General features: G+C 26.0%; 2 protein-coding genes across 4 annotated transcripts in view; one reads left to right on the plus strand and one right to left on the minus strand.

Annotated features, from left to right (window-relative positions):
• The window catches only part of LOC129957189 (golgin subfamily A member 2-like), a 32,154-nt gene extending 25,886 nt beyond the window's left edge, over positions 1 to 6,268 (minus strand). Inside the window, exons 1-4 of one of the 3 annotated variants that reach the window (XM_056069385.1) lie at positions 6,157 to 6,268; positions 2,741 to 2,866; positions 2,588 to 2,637; positions 856 to 975 (exon numbers count right to left, since the gene is read on the minus strand). In XM_056069385.1, the coding sequence (XP_055925360.1) occupies positions 856 to 975; positions 2,588 to 2,637; positions 2,741 to 2,866; positions 6,157 to 6,207 (347 nt within the window). In that variant the 5' untranslated portion in view covers positions 6,208 to 6,268. Of the gene's footprint in view, positions 1 to 855; positions 976 to 2,587; positions 2,638 to 2,740; positions 2,867 to 5,820; positions 5,840 to 5,906; positions 6,049 to 6,156 lie in introns of those variants that run through there. The other 2 variants (XM_056069386.1, XM_056069388.1) reach the window with 2 other exon arrangements.
• Positions 6,269 to 6,619: 351 nt separating this feature from the next.
• Positions 6,620 to 21,748, plus strand: LOC129957277 (sarcalumenin-like). The gene is made up of 6 exons (XM_056069537.1): positions 6,620 to 6,812; positions 9,805 to 10,032; positions 10,419 to 10,535; positions 15,603 to 15,775; positions 19,596 to 19,787; positions 20,906 to 21,748. Exons 1-6 carry the CDS (start codon positions 6,755 to 6,757, stop codon positions 21,554 to 21,556), a joined length of 1,419 nt encoding a protein of 472 aa, XP_055925512.1. The 5' UTR covers positions 6,620 to 6,754; the 3' UTR covers positions 21,557 to 21,748.
• The last annotated feature ends 82 nt before the right edge of the window (positions 21,749 to 21,830 follow it).

Here is a 21,830-nt window from a genome sequence, read left to right on the forward strand (position 1 = left end):
AAACAAATTCCTGAAGTTAAAAAAAAAAACACTCAGTAGTTAGAATCTAAAAAAAAAATGACAGCTGAAGTATTTTTTTTAATAAGCAGTGCAGGACAACATTGCTTCAAAATTTAACAAAATTCATCAAATAAAGAATTTTATTCAATGAAGTACTTTAAAGTTTAATTAAAGCAAAGAAACTATACTTTTATCACAACTTTAATAGCAGTAAAACAAAGAAATGAATAAAAAATTCTAATTTTTCAAATAAAAATATAAATTAACTTTTCTTTTGTCTATCCTTAATTGATGCTTTAATGACCCAAGTTATTTCCAAATTGTTAGCTACACTAAAAAATTCTCAGAAAGAGTGTTTTTTTTTTTTTTTTTTACACATATAAATCACTGGTTTTATTATTATTATTTATTTATTTATTTATAGCAAAGCAAAAGGGCCAAGAGATTATAATGTTTTAAATGTTTAAAGTTATGTTACTGAAGTACAGAAAATTGTTTCTTATTACATTTTAATTTACTTCTCTCTTAATATCCTTCAAGTTTTTGATGTAATGGCATCTAGCAGATTTTTTTTTCTTCGTATTTTTCTTCATCTTTTATGATACGTTTTGGGTATGATATGTTTTGGGGGCTTTCTCCAAAATCATATTTATGGGGAACTTCATTTATTAAAACAATTTTAAAGATATTCATATTAATGGAAAATTATTTTCATACTAGGTTACAAAATCTATTTACTTTGAATTTTGTATAAATTATTTTAAACAAATACTTGCTGAAAAATTTTGTAATTCATACCAAATTATGTTAGGCGTAATACAATAAATTATTAATAAAATTATAATCAAAACTAACTTTGGGTTATTTAGCTGTAAATCTGATTTGGATTTCTGGATTGTTAATGAGCTGCCTTTTGTTGTATCAGTTTCTTCACTGTTGTCCACATTGGCATTTAAACTTAAAGTACTGGAGCCCCTGTAAGAAAGCAGAAATTCTTCAATACAATAATTAGCTCACAAGAAAAAATTTAAGATAGATTAATCTCTCTTTACATTTGTTTCTAATGCTCACTTAATACCCTCCCCCCTGCATTTTCTGAGTAAAAGCAATACTCGAAACGCATTAGTTTAAGAACTAAGGGCCTTGAATTCAAATTGGGTACATAATTACATTCTTAGGATGTAAAAGCAAGTACAGAAAGAGCTTCAACCAAATTAACCAATGTAGCAAAAGAAATCCATTTATAATACATTCTATTGCACAGATTAAAGAGCCTCCTACCATTCTTTTCTTGGTTCGCTTAACCCTACGAGCCCTGACCACCCGTTATTGCCCCGTTTTATAAGGGCCTGACTTGGGTGCTTTGGGGCAGTTAAATGAGTTTGAGAGGTGAAAGGTATTTCTCGATAAGTGCTCATTTAAACTTATTTTACCAACTCAAAGCGCCTGAATCAGGCCCCCATCGAACTGGCAATATCGGACGGTCAGGGTTCATAAGGTTAAATGAATAATTCATTTTTAAAATTATATCTACATTTAGAGTGAGGGAAACATTTTTTTTTCACAGAAATTATCAGTAACCAAATTAGAATCAAGAATGGAATAAATTTAAAATATGCTATTTTAGCCAATAATATTCTCTTTAAAAATACATATTAAGAACTCCTTTAATGTAATAACTTTTGTTTGCAGTTAAAGGAAAGGAAAAGAAAAGAAACCCGAAGATAAATAATAAATATTTTTATATACGAATAAAAAAAAGCATCAATGTAAAAATAAATGTTCTTATAGAAATACATTCCATAATTAATGCAATATTACATCAAAAATAAATTTCAATCTCATGATTGTATATAATTAAGAGTACTAAATAATTATGGTATATCAATATCTTTACAACATTCATTTAAAATTAGTTTAACTATAAGCATGAACCCATAATGAACAATCAACATTTTTAAAAATATAAAAGTAATAAAATATCACCAACTGTTAAAAAGGACATCTATAATAGTATTGCAGTTTTTAACTTTTTAAATAGATGCAGAAAATTTCAAAATTATCTAAAAGAATTTACTATTACATTATTAATAATATCAATATTTTAAACATTTAAGAATTTTAATAAATTTTAATCTAATAATCATTTATAATTGATAAGAAATACAGTTTTAAAACAGATAATTAAAATTCCTATTTTGAGATGTTTTTACAAAAGATTGTAGATAATGTATATTATTTTGTGATAATATCCATCTAATCTAAATACCACTTCCACCCACAATAGATAAAAGTTTCCATTACAAGTATTTAGGTCGCATGAATATATAATTTATATGTAGCAAATTAGGTCAAATTATAGGAGGTCAAGTTACAGTCGTACATTTAGATCAAATTACAGCAGTGCATTAAAAGTCCTAAAAAGCAGTTAATTCTCAACTACATTATTACTGTCAATTAGTCTTAAAAGGAATAAAAATAGAAATAGGATATATTTACATAGAGAAAATTTATGAAATTATCAATTTACAACTTTCAAAATTTATTTTACAGAATTTTTCAAAATTTATTTATTACTGAAAGTTACCTGTTAATGGACTGTTCCAGATTGTATTTTGTATCATCAAAAGTAGGCACCTAAATTATAGAAGAATAAAATTAAATAAAAAGAAAAAGATTACAAAATATACAAAAAAAAAAATTGTAGTACTTTAAAGTTACTTAGAAAAATATAATATACTTCTTGAGGAATTTTTTCAGCAGATGTTTCAGTTGGAGTGCTGCCTTCAGATGAGTTCGTTTGCATCGAAGTCGGTTTTTTTCGAGATCCTTTAGCTTTTGAACGCTGCTGTTGGAATTGTTTTAGCTATAAAAAGATTATGATAAGTTTTTATTACCACATAGATAATTATTAATAAAGACTTCTTAATAAAATAACAGTGTCAATATGATAAGATAAATTTAACAATATCTTCAGCAATTCAACTAGCACAATAAATCCTGTAGCTGAAATTCAACACTTTCCAGCACTAGTATATTATTTTGATTTTTATTTCTACTACTATTTTTATTTCTACGAAATAAAGTTACCCTAAGTTAGAAGTAAATTATAAGTTTTAAAACTAAAGTGTAGTAGAAACAACAATATTAAATCACTGCTTTAAGAGAAATATGCCATTTGCTTTTAAAAAATTATTCTAATTATTATGATTCCCAGATCAAATCATTAAGCAATTTCAGACATATCATGAAGATGCATGATGGAGCTTGGTGACAACCATAATATAATTCTAAAGTTATCAAGTAAGCTGGAAGGGGAGGTATAATATAAAAATATATATTTCTTTACTTAATGTTTTTTTGATGCATAATTTTAAATTTAAAACTGTTTTTCTAAAAATATGAATTTTTAATCTTTTTACATGAAAAAAAAAAAAAAAAAAAGGTACTGATTAATGGTGAAAGAACCTAAAACTCAAATATAGCACCAAAACTAAATTGGCATTGCAATTCTATGAGCAAGTTTCTAACTTACAAGAAATAAATAAGCATCAGCTTTGCATTATGCTGTTAATGCAAAGTTTACAGAAAGAACATAATTATTGACAACGAATCTCCAATGCTTCACCGTTAATAAGTATTAAAAAAATTCTAAATAAATACATGAAAAAAAAATGGTTAATTTTTTTTTTAGAAGGAAAATATTGTTTAACATAAGTGCAAAACTCAATTTAACACTATAACATCAATCAATCTTATAACATTTAGAGCTATGTGAAAAGAGAAATACCCGATTCTGATAATCACACCATTGAAATAATAAAAATATCAGAAGATAATTATTGTTAATTATGAATCAATATAAAACTGTTCTTACCATAAACATAACAAATAAAAATTTATCATAAAAATTCAGAAAAATCTAGTATTCAAGTTGCACCATTTTTTTTAATTGGTAACTAAATTGTTACGTTAGTCACAAAGCTAAAATTTAACTTGTTTGAATCATTATTTGTTAAAATAATTTCTGCGTGTATATGTTATAATCATTAATATTACATAAAATATAAAGATAAAAAAATTTCTCAAAGAGTATTTAAGAATATTTTGTCATATTAAAGCTCATTAAAATCTTTGCAATATTACATTAATCCTAATAGAATCGCCCAATAGCAGGTCAGCAGAAATAAGCTTATTCACTTACTGATCTGCATAGGAGCCAAATTAGGAAAATCAATAATAATAAATATTATTTATGAAATTTAAACTTTAATGACACAACTTGCAACAAACTTTCTAATTCTACAATCTCTTTCTTTAGATAATTTTTTTTTTTCATCTTTATTTTTAAACTTCACCAGGTGATATTACCACCAAAAAAATTGAACTTCAAAATCATTATTTTTTGGTTTGTTTTTATAATTTAATTTCTCTTATTGTAATTTCACTGACATTCATCATGTCATAGGCAAAGCCATGCAAATTCTACTAATATTAAACAAATAATAAGATTAAATCGATATAGAAAAAAATGCAAACCTATAAATATATTGCCCATGATCATCTAGATAAAAGTATTCACTAAATATTTTATTTCAATAAAAACTAATATATGGTATGACATTTATAGACAGAAAATAATTTAAATTAGGGGGTTAATTCACTAATAGTAATCCAAATTAGGAGATTAATTTGAACACACATTTTTTAGATTAAATATAGTCAATTGACCGAATCAAACACTAATTTGTTCATTATTCTAATAAATACAAATAAGGTACTTGTGTATTAACTGCATGCCATTGGTGAAATTAAAGCTTAACAGCATGTCATTGATAAATATAATTAAATTGACATGGCATCTTTGGCAATTAATTGTTGGTATAGGGTTAATACAAAAGTATCAAAATGAAAGTTAACATATAAGACTTCTTCAAAACATAATTTCATTTTACAAAAACAGTACATCATTTAAAAAAATTTCAGTATACCTTAAATATTTTACATGAAATAATAAACAAATGTTTAATTGAAAAAAAATTAACAATACATAAAAATATGGATAAAAAAATAATAGGCATTTATAGAAACTGTAACTAAAACTCTGATATATATATAATTTACTTTTTTATGCTTATCAACATTGTAGTCAGTAATTAGTTAAAACTGACAGATAAATATACAAGTTTGTGCATAATACAATGGTTAATGAATGCAACAATATAATGAAAAAAGATAAGCTAAATATAAAAAAGGATCAATGTAAAAAGGTTGTACAAACTAAACAACTGGAATGCAATAAAGCATTGATATTGAATATTAAAATCGTGATCTGTGCAACATAAAGAAACCTGTCAATTCCAATTCTTGAAAGAAGGCTTGCTTCTATAAGTTTATAAAGACGATATTAATTTACATAACGCAAGAAATTCACCAATTCTCACTGCTTTCAAGTAAAATTCATTATAATAAACAACAGCAACAATTTTGTTTTTTCATTCATTATTAATAACAACCAGAAAATAATGAATATAATTAAAAGAATGGAAATAAACCCAATGTGACAAATTGTAATTTAATTCTTACTGATAAACATGCAGGTTATAAATATTCATATGTTCTCTTTTCCGGACGCATTGACCGGCAACATGATAAATTTGAGACCTTGCCAAAGCTTTCGAAACTAAAGATACAAGAATAAAATGCATATTCTGATTCCCCTAATTCTGTGGATTTATATATATATATATAAAAATTGAATGAAATATCTAAACAACTATTTAAATAATAAAGTCAATAAAATTTTAAAAATTAGGTTACTTTAATCAAACCTTCAGTGCGTGAAGTACGGAATTGAAGATGTTATGGAATATTTAAGTACTTTCCACTTAATTAAATATACTTACATCAATAGAAGTTAGTTATTTTGCCAGCTGCCATACACATCCTTATACGATCAATATCATGTTTTGCTCTTTCACAATTTGTCAAATAACATCTTATCATACTGTTACACGTCAGAATAAGTGGCATTACATTTACATTGAATTATAATTATAAGACAAATTAAGGCTTTTAGGAGAAAGAAAATGCTAAACTTTTTACAAAAAAACTCTTCCAATTAAAATATTTTTCTCGTAATTAAGTTCTAATTACCTTTTTTAATCCAGCAGCTAACTTTTCTTCCCTACTGATTCCATCTGCCATGTTGACAAATTACGTACTGAAGGAAAATGTAAACAAAAAAGAAACTCAAGATTGGTGGAACGTAGGTCGAATCAATTTAATAGATGAGCCATAAAAATCAGAGGAATTTTGAATAATCGTTGTAAAAAGTCCAAAATTTTTTTTAATGACTATCAACAAATAAAAAAATTTTAAATTAAGTAGCAAACAAATCAGAATCTCGTTCTGAAAAGCGTGATGATAAATAGTTAGCATGTTTTTATTTTTTGTTGAAGGGGAGTGCTTCTACCTATCAATGCATAATAAAAAATTTTACAACCTACAAAAATTAAAAAAATATATATAAACACAGATTTTTTTTTCATAGAATCGTTAAATAAAAGAAATTGTTTAACTGTAACTTTACTACTATTTTAATTGTACCGGTGGAAAATGTAAACATTGCCCAATAATTGCAGTAAATTATCTGCTAATTTCCTGCTTCTCAATTTAAAAAACCCAGTTTTAACTTTATAGTCGTATAAAATTTCAAAATTTATCTTCCAGACTCATCATCTGATCTTAAAAAATGTTTCTCTTAATTGCTTTCATAATTTTACAATGCAGTGTTGATCTACTCGCACAAGGTAAATTTATCACAATTTTTTAATATTAAAATTAACAAAAATAGATTAGTATAGTTTTCTCTTTTTCACAGTTTGAATTGATTTCTATATGATGGTAACATAAATCGCTTTAGTTTTTAGTTACATTAGAAAATAATATTATAATCATAGGTTTGTAGAGATAGATTTAGTTAACAGTTTTGAAAAAAATCCTCAAATAAGAATTTGTATATTAAAAGGAAATGATTTAAATAAGATCAGAGCGAAGATAAGATCATTTATATGCATAGAATAAGTTTGTTGAGATTATACATATAAGAGAAAATTCAAAATCTGAAATATATATTTGCATTTTTAATATTTTCTCAGATCATCATTTTTTCCCTATTTGTTAACAAATTAATGTAACTTTTAAGGACTTTCAAAAATTTATTCCAATAAAAAAAATTTTTCTTTAAGGAAATTGGAGTTAAATTACATTCAATCTTATTTTTTAACTGTAATATACCAAATTTTTTCTGTTATTCTTGTAGGAAATCTTTTTAATTTAGTTCCTTATAAAAATAACTTTGTTAAAAGTAAGATATATAATAAGTCATTTTTAAACAAAAATTAATAGTCAGTTTCTTATTCTTGAATCATTCTGAAATTTGTATATTTAATCCTTTATGCTAAATTCATTCATATGTAATCTGTTGATCCATCAGAAATTTAAAAAGTCATATCTAAATATGTTTTATTACAAACTCAGCTCCCTTTTCAGATGTGTTAATCTTTGAAAGAAATTACTGCATTCCTCATATTGTTTTAATAAAATTGTTTTTTCTTCCCATAATGTGATTGTGAATATTCCTCATCTCTCGAAATGATTTTTTATATTCATACAACTATAGTATTTATGCCCGTCATACATTGCATTTTTAGATTTTTCCTGTTTTTGTTGTTGTGTGACAAGTGCAGTAAAAATAAGGGGGAGAAGGGACAGAGGGAGTCAATTAGATTTGGCCAAAAACATGCAGAACAGCCCTGGTCACATCTTCAGCTTTATCGGAATAAAGAATACCCCTGGTGCAATTAATGTCTATTTTGAAGAGGGCTGAAATAATAGAATGGCAGCTAAAAATATGCTCCGGATCCGTTTGCACATCTGGACAGTGTCTGCATTCGTCATAGAGTCAGGAGCCATCAGGCATGATTCTCATGCCCCTCAGGTGCCCTGTTCTGAGTCTTGCAAGTGTGGTTGTAATGTTTCATATATAATTTAGATTTGTCAGGGAGAATTTCTTTCGGTTGGTACAGAGCCTCCATATTATCGCCATTTGCATCCAGAGCAGTAGTAGATAGAAGGGTGAGATCTACTGCTCTGACCTTCTTGGCAAGAGAATTTTCCTGATGCGCCCATTAATTAATATTTTCGTCCTTTCTCTTAGTGTACATTCGTTCAACTCTCTTAATATGAACCATTACAAATGTGATGGTTTCCTTTTAAAACTATCCTTTTAAGAATTTTACTCTCTTATTCAACTTGTAGTCATTTGATGATTTATTAAGAAAAAATATCTAGTTAATGTGTAATGAAAATAACAGATGGCAGCACAAGTTGTAATATCCCCTTATTCCCTTATGGATTTATATATCTATTAACATTATTTTCATGCAGTAAATTAATTTTTATGCTCCTAAAAGAGCCTGTCTTATCTCTGTTTTGTAAAGAAAGCTATAAATATGCTATCTATACTTCTGATTTATACTGCTGCAGTCTGTGAACTCTCTTTTGGTCTGTCTGCCTTAGAAGCAAGTTGCTATAATTCATACGAATATCAAATAAAACCATTTTTCAAAAACTTAGTTTTGCCATCTGATATTTTTTTATTATTATTTTACATGTGTATGTATGTAGCTGCTATTTTAAGAGACATTTTTTATGCATATTTTCATTTTTAAACATTTTTTTTTTATGTTTAGATTTGTATAGTTATTTGATATTTTTATAAAAAAGATTTTATTCCCCAATAAGGATTTTTTTTATATAAGAAATGTTAATAAGAATTATTAATTGAAGTAACAATTTTTATGGAAAAAACGAACCTGATTTTACTCGTTGAAAATAAATACTTGAGAACAGGACTGGTGTTTACCTGATTGGTTGTTTTGTTTTTCTACCAGAACCTTATCAACTCTGAATTAAGTTTATAGTTACAACTAAGGTTGAGCAAGTAGGACGCATGCTTTGAGTGCTATTACAAAAAGGTGCAAAATTGAATTTAAGAGTTGAAAAAGGATACTTTTTTTTTTTTTTATCTTTCTTATGCAAAACAAAAAAAAAATCGTAACAAAAAAAATGATTTTAAGATTTTAACAGATTTTTCCAGCATAAGAATACAATTTTTAGAACTGGTTCTCTCTTGAGCATAACAGTTCTAAATAATAACTTTTTGATTTCCATCAAATTTTGACTGAAATTTGTTTATTGGAGTTCTATCTATGTAAATATGAATGCAATAATCTGAGAACTGGAAGCATTGCATTTACCATGTGATTTTGTCATCAGCATCATAGATCTGTATCATAGTTTGGAGTAAATTTGTCAAAGTACTTGCTATTATGTGAATCAATAATGCAAAAATGCGACCTGTTAGATAAAGGTAATCTAATATGTAGTCCTGTTACGAAAATTGTATATCAAATATTGATTTTACTGAGAAGAAAAGAAAATATTCAAAATGATTACTTAGTTTCCTACATTCTAATACAATGCACAAAATGCATAATATTGTGTTAATATAAAGTCAAAGAAAAATACCTTCATTGATTTTTTTTTTTTTTCAGTTTACGATTCTTCAGTTTTTGAAAACTTAAAAAATAAATCCACCTAAATAGCTTTCAGTTAGACTCTGCATACCCTAAGGTTAACCTTTGATAGTAGAAAGAAGGAAATAATCTTTTCATAAGTTTTCCTTTATGAAATTATATATTAATCGTCATGTACATTAATATGTATATATTTTTTTAGGTACTTCATCCCAAATGAAAAGGAAAATTGGATCATCCTCAGAAGAATTGTCACTGAGATCTCGAGAACATTTTGAGCGGATTTTGAATCTAGAGAATATTACAGATTTTTATGATAAAGACTTAATTAAACTCACTTTGGATAAACTTCTTAATTTATATATAAAGTCTATTAAGCCCTTAGAAGATGCCTACAAATACAATGATATGAAGCATCACATAATGAATGGTAACTAATATATATATATAAATTCCAAAGTTGTACAATTTTCCCATTATCATGTCAACAGTCAAATTATAGCAAGTGAAAGCAGATAAATATGTTATTTCTTACTGACTTCTAGTCATAAAATTTCAGTTATATAAATTTAAAAGAAAAAATCATTTCATGTCTATATTAATGTTTTTTAAGCTAACAGAGAAATGGCGACCTTTATGTTTCTTTCATAAGCTTTGATCTAAGTTTATTTTTAAGATATAGAATATAATTAATGTTTTTATAAATTTAATGGTAATTTAGTTTTAAAATAATTAATCTCTAAAAAATTTTTTAAGTCATTTTATGTTTTGAAGTTTAAAACATTACCACTAATAATTTTTTGATATTTTTCTTAGAAGGTGAAATTTTTTCTTTGCCTATGGTAACTCTTCTTGGACCATGGAGTACTGGCAAATCTACTCTTATTAATTATATTCTTGGAATTGAAAATTCATCTGTTTCTTTAGATGCTGGTAAGATCTTTCGTATTATTTTCTTCCATATTTTCTTTATATTCTTATATCTATAATCAAAATAATATAGTCAAAAATATTTTTTTTTACTTATTTTCTTTTGGTATAGAAATGATTAATGTTAAAAATTCTGAATATCATATGGATTTGTTTTTATTGATGTACATTCTAAATTAATGCATAGTTATATTAGTTTTTTTTTTTTTTCCTACGTTATATTACAAAACTTCTCATTTGAAATGTTTAGTATGAATAATTCTTTTTTATTTTTCTTTCCTTGTACCATTTATTACCTTGTTTTTGAAAGTCACTGAAACAAACTATTAACTGTTCATCACTAACATATTCAAACTAGACAAGGAGGAAATGTATGTTAATTCAATTCTTTCAAATAAATTGCTGATTTGATAGCTCTTAATTAAAAATATAAATTAACTCAAATATTCTTAATTTAATAAACTGGTAGAAAAAATCTCAAATGGCCTATATATTCATTGAATATTATTTAAACACATATCAGATGTTATCTCCAGGAAATAATCATATAGATCAACATTGCATCAAGCTCTAAGGAAACACAAAATTCTATTGGAACTCAGAGAAATCATAAACAGGGCTGTAGTAGTAAGGCTTTGGACTGGAAGATTTCATTTTGAGATCCAGTTCTACTGAAGAACTGTTATGTAAGCAAGTTTGGTACAAGTGATTTGAGTTTGAGTCAGAGGTTCTCAAACTGATGTGGTGTGGAAGTTTGAAGAGTGAACTGCCAGCTCAGGGGTGTCGTGTATGACTTGCTTTCAAAAAATTTAAACAATTTCTTAAGCTTGCAAATAATTCATTTAAAATCCAATTAAAAAGAACATCATACCAAGATTTTTCCAGTCAACTGAAATTTTTTTCTATAAAAATAATTTATTTAGAAATCTGCTGCCACAAAAATTAAGATAAATAAATAAAAGAAAAATCATGCTATCATGCATCATTCTCATCATCTGGGTGCATTTCAAAATTATAAAGTTCACTCCAAAATAGCTGTAGTGTTTCTTTAAGACATTAATATAATTAAATTAAGCTAAGAGAAATCATATGCTTGCACACTCAAGACAGTTGACAAACTTTGTAACTGGTTTGTTAATCATTTAGAATCTGTCACAAGAATCCAGTACCCAATTTCTGTTTTATGAATAAGTATACTCTGTTTCACCCTAACTTGGCAGTATTGTAAAAGGTAGAAAATGTAACGCTCCGCTTTGGGAAAGAGTTCCCCATCAATTTACGACTTTAAAATAGTTAAAATGCGCAGAAATTTCTCAAATTATATCATAAATTACAGAAATCTTTTTTTTTATCAATATGTATTTAAAATTATTCTCAAGTTAGGAGTGCTTATCTGTTAAGTATTTTGTAAATAAAGCGAACGAATTAAACTAAAAGATTGACATAATGAATTCCACTTTGGCTAGAACCGGTCTTTAAGGTCAAATATTTGGCGCGCTTTTCTTTTACGTCACCGCCAACTCAGCTTCATTCAGTTCGCAACCGTTATAATCTTTCGTACTTTTTTATTCTCGCTTTTTTATCAGCTGATATTTTTGATGCTATTAATCACATTAGTAGTCATTAGTTTTATTGTTGAATATTTATTCGATTCGTCATTTTTATTCACTTCTAAAATGTCTGAAAAAGAGAAAGTGTTATCACCGACTACTCTGTGCACACCTTCAAGACGAGTAAAACCAACAAAAAGTGCAGCATGCAGAAACATATTAAATGTTTATTCTCGACTCCGAAAAAACCCTCAAGATTCTATCAATCAAATCGTCGATAAAGTTTCGCACCTTACAGGTGTTTTGCAATGAACAGTTTTCCTTTAGAAAAAAGAAATAAAGGCATCCAGTCCTTTAAGTACCCCCTGGAAAGAAACGACCAGGTTCAATAGTTAAACATTCAGGTTTTGTAAAATATGATGATTTTACATTATCCTGTATTTGACGAAAAATCCATGCATATTTTCGTAGAAATGAGATTTCAACATTAGATAAAGTTTTAAAAGATGTGAACGATTATACAGATATCTTTTCGAAAAACATTAGCCGAACTGCGCTTTACCGAATATTGAAAGATTTAGGGTTTTCTTTTGAGAAACGATATGAAATAACATTAATGATTTATTAAAATAATGTATCAATAATATTGAAAAAATAATGAAAATAAGGAAACAATTAATTCTCGGATAAATTGATAATATAATAGAGTAAATAAATATTTACTATTTGGCGAAAAATTTGCGAGATAAAGTTTTGCCAGCGATCTGCATTTCTAGTACATTTGTACTTTAAAGTAACCCAGTTCCCCTCACAGCGACTGTGATTCGGCATGCCTAGAATATACACTACTGCCAAGTTAGGGTGAAACAGAGTATAATAATAATGAAGTAAGAGACTATACTTTTTGTCAAGGGGGAAAAAATCTTACTTGATTAGTAAACAGTACTATAGTGCTCAATAAATTATAATTTTTTAAAATTTACCAAAGAATTGATAATAAACAGGATTACTGAGATCCTATTTATTTTACTAATCAAATGTTTCCTTACATTTTTTTAATGAAAAGTACATAATATCTGATCATAATTAAAATAATATTTTGAACAATTTATTATGGCCAAGGAAACACCAGAATAATTTATAATGTAAAATATTGATGTAAAATTGTGACATGTTTCTATTTTTGTTTATGATACAGAAAAATTAATAATATAAAGGTTTTTTTATAAACTGATGATAATAATTACCATTAGTGAACCATTATGATGCCATTAGTGGTTATGATACCATTAGTGAATGGTACAAGTTAATATTTTCATTCTAATTTTCTCTGATTCAGTATTAGCTTGTCTGTTTTTTTATTCATTTTTTTTTTTTCTTGTCTACATTCACTGGTTTTATATATTTAATCGTTTTTATGAAGAAAAAAACTTTGCCTTATATTTCTTTCCTTCTTACAAACTATAAAGTCAATTTTAGAATATTAAGAAGCATTAATATACTATTATGTAATGTTTAGAGTAAAAAATTTTATTTAAAAATTCAAAAATGTAAATTTTTATTTAACTTCTAAAATACAATTTAGAATTTTAAAAAAAAATCTCAGCATATGTTAACATTTTTTAAAAAGGTTTTTTTTTTATATATATATATACTTCTTAAATTTAAAAAAAAAAAAAAAAAAAAAAAAAAAGCTTTGAAATTGTACATGGCTTCCATTTAAAGATTGTTTAAAAAAAAAAAAACACACACACACATTTTTGTATTCATAAAAGTGCTGAAAAGTAGATATAGACACAATTTATTTATTACTTCACAACCCAGGAGAAAAATTATTAAAACTAGAAAAATGAAATTTTTGTACTTAAAATGTATAATTTATATTTTGCAACAAGTGGACATTTCAATTATGGGAACTCTCTATTTCTTACTTAATTCCTTTTATAAATATGTTTCAACGCTTTTCACTCATAATATTCTTCTTTAGGTACATTTAATTATAAAATTACTTTATCTTTTGATAATTGATTTGAAAAATGCTAAGATATCTCTTAAAATCTGCATTTTTGATAAAGGGTTTGATAGAGTTTCTTATTCTAGTCTTTCATCATTATTAGTATATTTAACCATCACATATGTTCTAATAAAATAAAATTAGAGAATAAAACTATTTTATAAGGCATTTTGAATGTTTCGTATATTCAGATAATTGTGAAGCTAACTTTAAAAAAAAATGTTTCATGCATAGGCATTAAAACATTTTTACAATTTGGTAAATAAAAAATAAAAAACATTTTAAAATGACCTTTCACTTGAAAATCTGACTAATGAGTGATATATGCCAACAGAAAATTGTTTAAAAGATTGGGTTTACATATTTACTTGTTATATAAAGCAAGAAAAAATAAAGCTCGAGTAGTTTAGCTATGGAAATAAAATTATCCTTATGTAAACCCTGGTAATGACTGGACTGATAGTATTGAATTAAATTTTAAATGATAATTTTAATTAATTTTTAATGATGGTATCGCATTAAAACTTCTTTTGCCTGTAAATACGAGATTAAATGCTATTCATTTTAAAAATAGTTATTGTAATATTTTAAAAATCGTGTCTGATTTTCATTCCCTTATATATTCAGTATATAAAATAAAGATGTAAAGAAAAAAAAATTTAGAATATTACATTAAATGATTTATATCAATGCATCATTAGTATACTATACAGTGTTCAGCTTAATTTTTTCTTTTACAGCGATAGTATTTTAAAACAAGAACATATTTACTTATTTTCTCTTTTTTATTAAAGATCTCCTTTAACAGTATAACAACAATTTGTCTTTATAATTTTACTTTATAAACATTGCATGAATGCATTATTCTGAGTTTATTGATTTTATCACTTTGCATATAGAACTGTAATCACCAGGAAGATCAACTTTTAAGAGAAGAATATAGTAATCTCTGTTTCGTGATTAGAATGTGCAGTAGTTACAATTGTTTATGAAATTATCTATATAAACCCACAACAGTCTGCCCTATGACGACCCTCTTACTTGAAAGGGTATAAGACCTTGAAGGTCGCCAAGGAGAAGATCATTATTTATTTATTGAAAGGCTTACAGTCATTGCCAGAATATGGACATTAAATAAAGGTATACATTATAGTTCATTTGACTAAAATAAAATTTTTAAATTAAATTGGTAGCAAACCAATTCTGGGTTCAAGAGACTAAGTTGAAAAGTACATAAAGAAATGTAACATGCATAAGCATAAAAAAAGTATCACAGTGTCCAAAAGATGGAAGACATAGTATACTGTACAGCAATATCGAACAATGCTCCAATATCTGAAATCACATATCTATCCCATTAAATAAAGTGAAAAATAAGTGAATGACATAAATACAAGGTGAAAATGCAATACTGGGTATATTCAATTATGAATTTATCAGCTATATGTGGAAAATTTTGTTTGACTGTAAAATGCATTTATAAACAACCTTAGTTTTAAATTTCAGGAGCTCAGCCAACGACATCTGACTTCACTATATTAGGACACAGTGATGAACCTAAAATTGTTGATGGAAATGTTTTAGTCATGGAGAAACGGTATTCAACTTTAGAAAAGTATGGAAAAGTTCTCCTTGAAAGGTTGAAAAGCATCCAAATTCCAAATAGCATCTTGAAATTGGTAATGTATAAATTTTATTTGATTTTGCTTTACTGTGAATATTTTTTTAACACTTTTGAATGAACTTTTTGAATTGTTCATGTTTGTAAGGATGGAATTTTATAATTAATTTTTTTTTAATGCACTTACTAAAGTGTTAAAGTTTTGAAATTTTGCACACTTATGTTTTCTTGATGACAATACACTATTGACATTCTAAATGAATGAATGAATTAAATTACTATTTCATGCTCATGATGCCAACTATTAAATAATTTTTAAAAAATTGATGCTGGGATTCCATATTCTGTTTATATAAGAATTGTATACAGATGCTCATAACGTTGTTTTGGAGTGTAACCAATTTCTCATTTGGCTATCTAGTGTTTTTGCTTTTTTTATGTGTACAAATAATGAATCCGAGCAAACCTGGTAATTTTTATGAACATACCTGTGACTAACACTAATTTCTTCCTTTCTTTTTTATTATTTAACAGTTTATTTATTTATTTTTTTAATTTTGTATTTGGCAGTGCATTTTTTTTTTCTGTCAGTAGATCAGACTTCTTTTTGTCCTATTTTAATGATTACATGTAAACTGTTATGTAGTTATGGGATCACAAACTTCATATTTTATTTACATTTTTTTTATATTGGACTATAGCAAAGGTTAATGAATTGAGCTCTGCTAATATTCTTTCAGCATTATTTTTACTTTGCATTTCTGCAGAAATGCATATTTCAGCATTTTCAAAAGCTGTAATTATTCTAGAGATCAATTAATTTTCTTTTATGAAATATTTGTAGTACCTCAAGTGCTTTAAATTTATTCATTTTATCCTTATTTTAGACATACTTATTTTATTTCTCAGTATTTATGTTTGGTAGAATTCATTATTTTAAGAAGTTCAGCCTTTTTATTCCAAACCTGAATCATCTAATTTCTTTTTGTTAGGAAATCATTACTTGTTTTAAATCAATTTTAGTAACTATTTTTCATTTGAACATTCATAAATGCATTCTATGCATTTACATTTGAAATGTGGTACATATAAGATCAAAAAGAAAAAAAAAATCCTAACCTCTCTGCCTAGATTAATGATATTTTCTACTACAATTTTTAATACTTAAATGATGACAATCATGTCTGCGATATTGTTGGCCTGCCTGGATGGGCATATCTTCTACTATTTTTAATAATGAATTATACATTATTCTTTAAAAAGTAGATAATAATTAAATTTAACAAAATTAATTCTTTAATTCACGAATAAAAGTGTATTTTTCAAACTGTATTTGTTAAATTTTTTACTTTAAGATATGATTCTTTATTTAAGATATAAATTCTTTTCTTAAGATAAGATTTTTTACTTAAGTAAGAAGAGATAAAATTCAATCTTGAATTATATCTTAATTAGATAATTATGTGATATAAGTACCCACTTAATTAGGTATCTTATGTGATACATTTACTACCTTCTATCAAGAAGGAAATAACTAAAAAGAAAGCCAGCGGACTTAGTAATAAAACTTTTTACAGAAGATTAGTTATAAAACTTTTTTTAAGAAGAAATTTGTGTACTTTTAATTACAGAAGTCCAAAAAGATTATTTGTAAATTTAATTAGGGAAATTAAATGAATTCAATTATTAATCAACTTATTATTCAATTATTAAATGAATTCAATTCAATTAATTTGTTAATTACCTGGAATAGGAATTTGATTATTGCTTTAATTAAACTCACACATAGAATACATAATATACTTGCACATATAATATCTATGGATTCATGGGCTAAACTATAATGATAAGTAAAATACATGTAAAGAAATATTTTTTTGTATAATAACATGAGATCAAAAGTGAAAAGTTGAGGATCAAACTGCACACAACTATTTTTTTACATCAAATGAACCACTCTCGCATCACTCAGTGTAAAGTCAGAAAATTTTACAATTTAGTTTTGTTTTTTAGGGAAATGTTCATGGTATAATCTTACCACCACTCATATGTTATAATTCGAAGCCTCATACATGCGATGTATGTCTGCTTTCTTAGAGAGTGTAAATTGCTTCATCATGGAAAAATATTTTCTAACAACAAAGAATCATTTGAAGCTCGTGCAATGCAATTCAAACTCAATAAAATTGTTTTGCAGATGATTTAATAATACAAACTAAATAGACCTCCGTAACTATTCAATTTTTCCTCCAAAAAATTCATCTTTATTTTCGCTATATCATTAAATTTATATATTGTGTGAATGTAGAACTTTATTATTATTATTATTTTCTCAGCATTTCTGCCTATACTTTTCACCTCCAACTTTATATTGCTATACAAAAAGATGCTTCTTTATACGTATTTTAACTACCCTTGAAGTTTTGCCTATGAATTCAAGAACATCTATGTATATCATAAATTTAAATTATAAGCACCTGTAAAAGGAATTCTTCCCCATTTCATTGAATTTCAAAGATAAAAAATAGCTTTACCTAATTCAAAAATAAAAAGATTTCTTCTTAACAAGTTGTGTGATTATTTTTTCTGAAATCCAATAAACTGCTGATTTACTAAAAAGCTGAGGGGAGGGTTCTGTTTTAAAAGTATAAGCATAAAAGTAGGGCCTGCTGTTCCAATTTTATCTTTCTTTTTTGAACACTCGCCCATAATCCCCATTGCTTTTTGTGCAAGATTTAAACAACTTCTATGATTTGGACATGCCTAAAGTACTTTCTGAAGATTCTTTAAAAGTACTCTTTTTTTTTTTTTATTAATCAATAACTGAAGATTTCTAATAAAAGATTATTTTATTTAAATGACTATCTTAAAGATTTCTGGAATGAGGCTTATATCATATATGTTTCTTATAAAGCAGGCATATTTATTGATTTTGCTTGTCTTTGTAAAAAAAAATTTCCAGCTTAGTGCTAACAGAATATTCTTTGCAACATTACATTTTGCTCTTTATTTATGTGCATTTTTATAACATACCTCTACATTCTAACTTTTTAAGCAAAAAATGACAAACATTAAAATAATAACTGTAACCTTTGATTTTTTTTTTAGTTTTTGCAATGTTTCTTTTAATTTAGCATATTTTCTTTTCCATATTTATCATTGAATCCTTTATGAATTGTATTATTTAATTTTTAAAATTAAAACTAACCTTCACAATAAGTTTGTAATTTTATTCAAAACTATTTGGAAATTTAAAATTCATTTTGAGCTTCATGTTAAATAGAAATTGATTTGTTCTGCTTTCTCCAAGTTGTATAAAATTCATGATTGTATCGTATTAGGTTCTTTTCTATTTTATATATTGTCTCGTAAAAGACAGCACTGCTGATATCATTTTTCCAAATTTTAAAAAATGAATATTAAACTGAACTTTTTCTCAATAACTTGTGAAAAATGCGGCAGATTTGTTTCATATTTATACTATATTCAATCGATTTCATCATGTACAGTATCATGTTTATACTAGATAAGATTTTAAATAAAATTCACCATATTAGTTATCAGCCACATAAAACTTTTCTCTTACTCTTTTAAAATTTGGAAAATTTAGAGAAATGCTGCTTTTAATTAAGCAACAATATGTGGTTTTAAGTATTAATGGGTTGTGTGAAAAATCTTGTCAAATAACATTTGCAAATTCATTCTTGTATTAAAAAAAAAGTCAATTGCTGTTTGATTACTAAAATTATTATATTATTATCAATTTTTATTTTGCCATTATTAATGCTATTTTTATTGTTTGACTTCAAATTAAAATAACATAAAATTTAGGAATGAAAAACGTGTGATTATCAATTAAATATTAAATATTTTTTTAGGTTAATTTTGTTGATACTCCTGGAGTTATTGAGAACAGAAAACAGCAAGAAAGAGGCTTTCCTTTTGATGAAATTTGCCAATGGTTCATTGATCAGTCAGACTTGATCATCATAGTTTTTGATCCTGCAAAATTAGATGTCGGAACTGAATTGGAAAAGATATTTAAGCATTTGAAAGGTTATGAAGCAAAGGTAATAAATGATGAAAAATATGCAGGTATTTTTTTAAGGATAAATACCAGTGTAAAGAGGCAAATATCTTAAATAGATATTTATTTTTCAATTAATTAGATTGTATGAAATACTTGTTGGAATATGTTATATTATATTGCTTTATATGATTTACATATATATGTAAAGAGAGAGAGAATGACAGTAAGTAATAAAAAATTGAAATAATTAAACCTTTTCTTTGAAAAAAAAAAAGAATTTAAAGTAAATAAAAAGCAAAATGTTGAGTTTGATTTTAAAATTCTGAAGAGCCAATAATAGAAAGTAAAACAAAAGATACAACGGTTTATAATTCTTTTTAAATTTTTGTGTCTTGATTTAACATTAAGCTGAATCATATTCAGTTATTTTAGTTAAAATCAGAATTTGAATTCTCAGATGAATTGCACAAATTATCTGTTTTTCTATGCTATCTTTGACTTTTATTTTTATTATATGAAACATCTTGTGTACAGGTATGTTATAATAACACTTTTCAGGCTCCAATAAAATTAGTATTTTTTTACTTATTTCCAATTTTTTAGCTATGTTTATTCACGCTCAATTAGTCAGACAACAACAATTTTTTGTTTTGTTTTTTTACCATGAATTTATGTTGCCGCATATTTTTGACTTAATCAAAACTTGAGAATTATACAATAAATCGATGAGACCTAAGTGACACTTTTTTTAAGTTTTATCAAGATTTACTGTATTATTATTTCTGACTTAAGGTTTTGATTCCATGGGAAAATGAATATAAAGAATGAAAATTCTTTGATCACAGAGTTCAAGTGATTAGAAAATTATTACTCACAATTATAAATTTAGAAATAAGAGAATTATTTTTCTAGTTTTGAAATATATTATTTAAAAATAAATGTTTGAATACAATGTATTTTATTTCTTTTCAGAATTTTTCAAATGAATTATGATTATTTTAATTTAATTTAAATCTTATTGAAAGGTAATTAAATGTATCAATGTTTTTATTTCTTTTTAACTTATATATTTAGATAAAAGATCCCAATAAAACTTTTATAAGTACTATGCATTTAATTTCTTCATATGAATTATAAACAATTTTTAATTTTTTACAGGTGAGGATTGTTTTAAATAAAGCTGATTCTATGAACTCCCAAGAACTGCTCCGAGTGTATGGCACCTTATTTTGGAGCCTATCTCCTTTAATCAATGTAACTGAGCCACCTCGAGTATATGTCAGTTCTTTTTGGTCAAAAGCGTTTCAAGGAGTCTCTAAGGAATTCCAGGCTATGTTTATCAGAGATGAGGAATCTCTACTGCATGATATATTTGAAGTTATGGCTAACAGACTCCAAAACAAGGCAGCCTTTCTTCGACGTCATGCTGTTTTAGTCAGAAATCATGCATTGTTAGTTGATAGTTACATCAATGCCCTTGCTCAACACCGTTCGTTTTTCCAAAGTGGGAAGGATATAGCCGATTTGATTTGTGAGATGCCGCACAAATACAAAGTATATCAAAAGGTTTTAGCTCACAGAGATATCAGTGACAAGGACTTGTTATCTGCACCTGAATATCAAGAGTTCTTCTCGCTTCACTCCATGGAGAGCTTTATCTCATTGTCAAAGCAGTGTGGATTCATATCATTGTGTCTGTTAGATGCAATAGAGAAAACCATTTATGATGACATTCCAAATTTGTTGATGGAAATCGACAATATGAAGTCTCAAACCTGTTTCCATAGGCAAACTTGTAAAGGTGTATGATATATTACTTATAAAATAGAATCTGAATTAAATTGCCATAATTGTAAGAAAATTATATTTCATAGCTTTGGATATAAAATATGGAATGGATATTCATTTTTTAAATCTTTTGTCCCTTGTAATGTCTAGAAATTAAAGCAAAAATAAGTACTTATAGTTTAGAAATCTTAAAGAGTATACTAAGATTTATGTACAATAAGCAAAATTAAGTTTAATAGATGAAGTAAATATGTGATTGAAAAATCTATTTTTATCTTAAAATACTGATGTGAAA

This window comes from Argiope bruennichi, chromosome 11 (genome assembly GCF_947563725.1).
Source record: "Argiope bruennichi chromosome 11, qqArgBrue1.1, whole genome shotgun sequence".
NCBI lineage: Eukaryota > Metazoa > Arthropoda > Arachnida > Araneae > Araneidae > Argiope > Argiope bruennichi.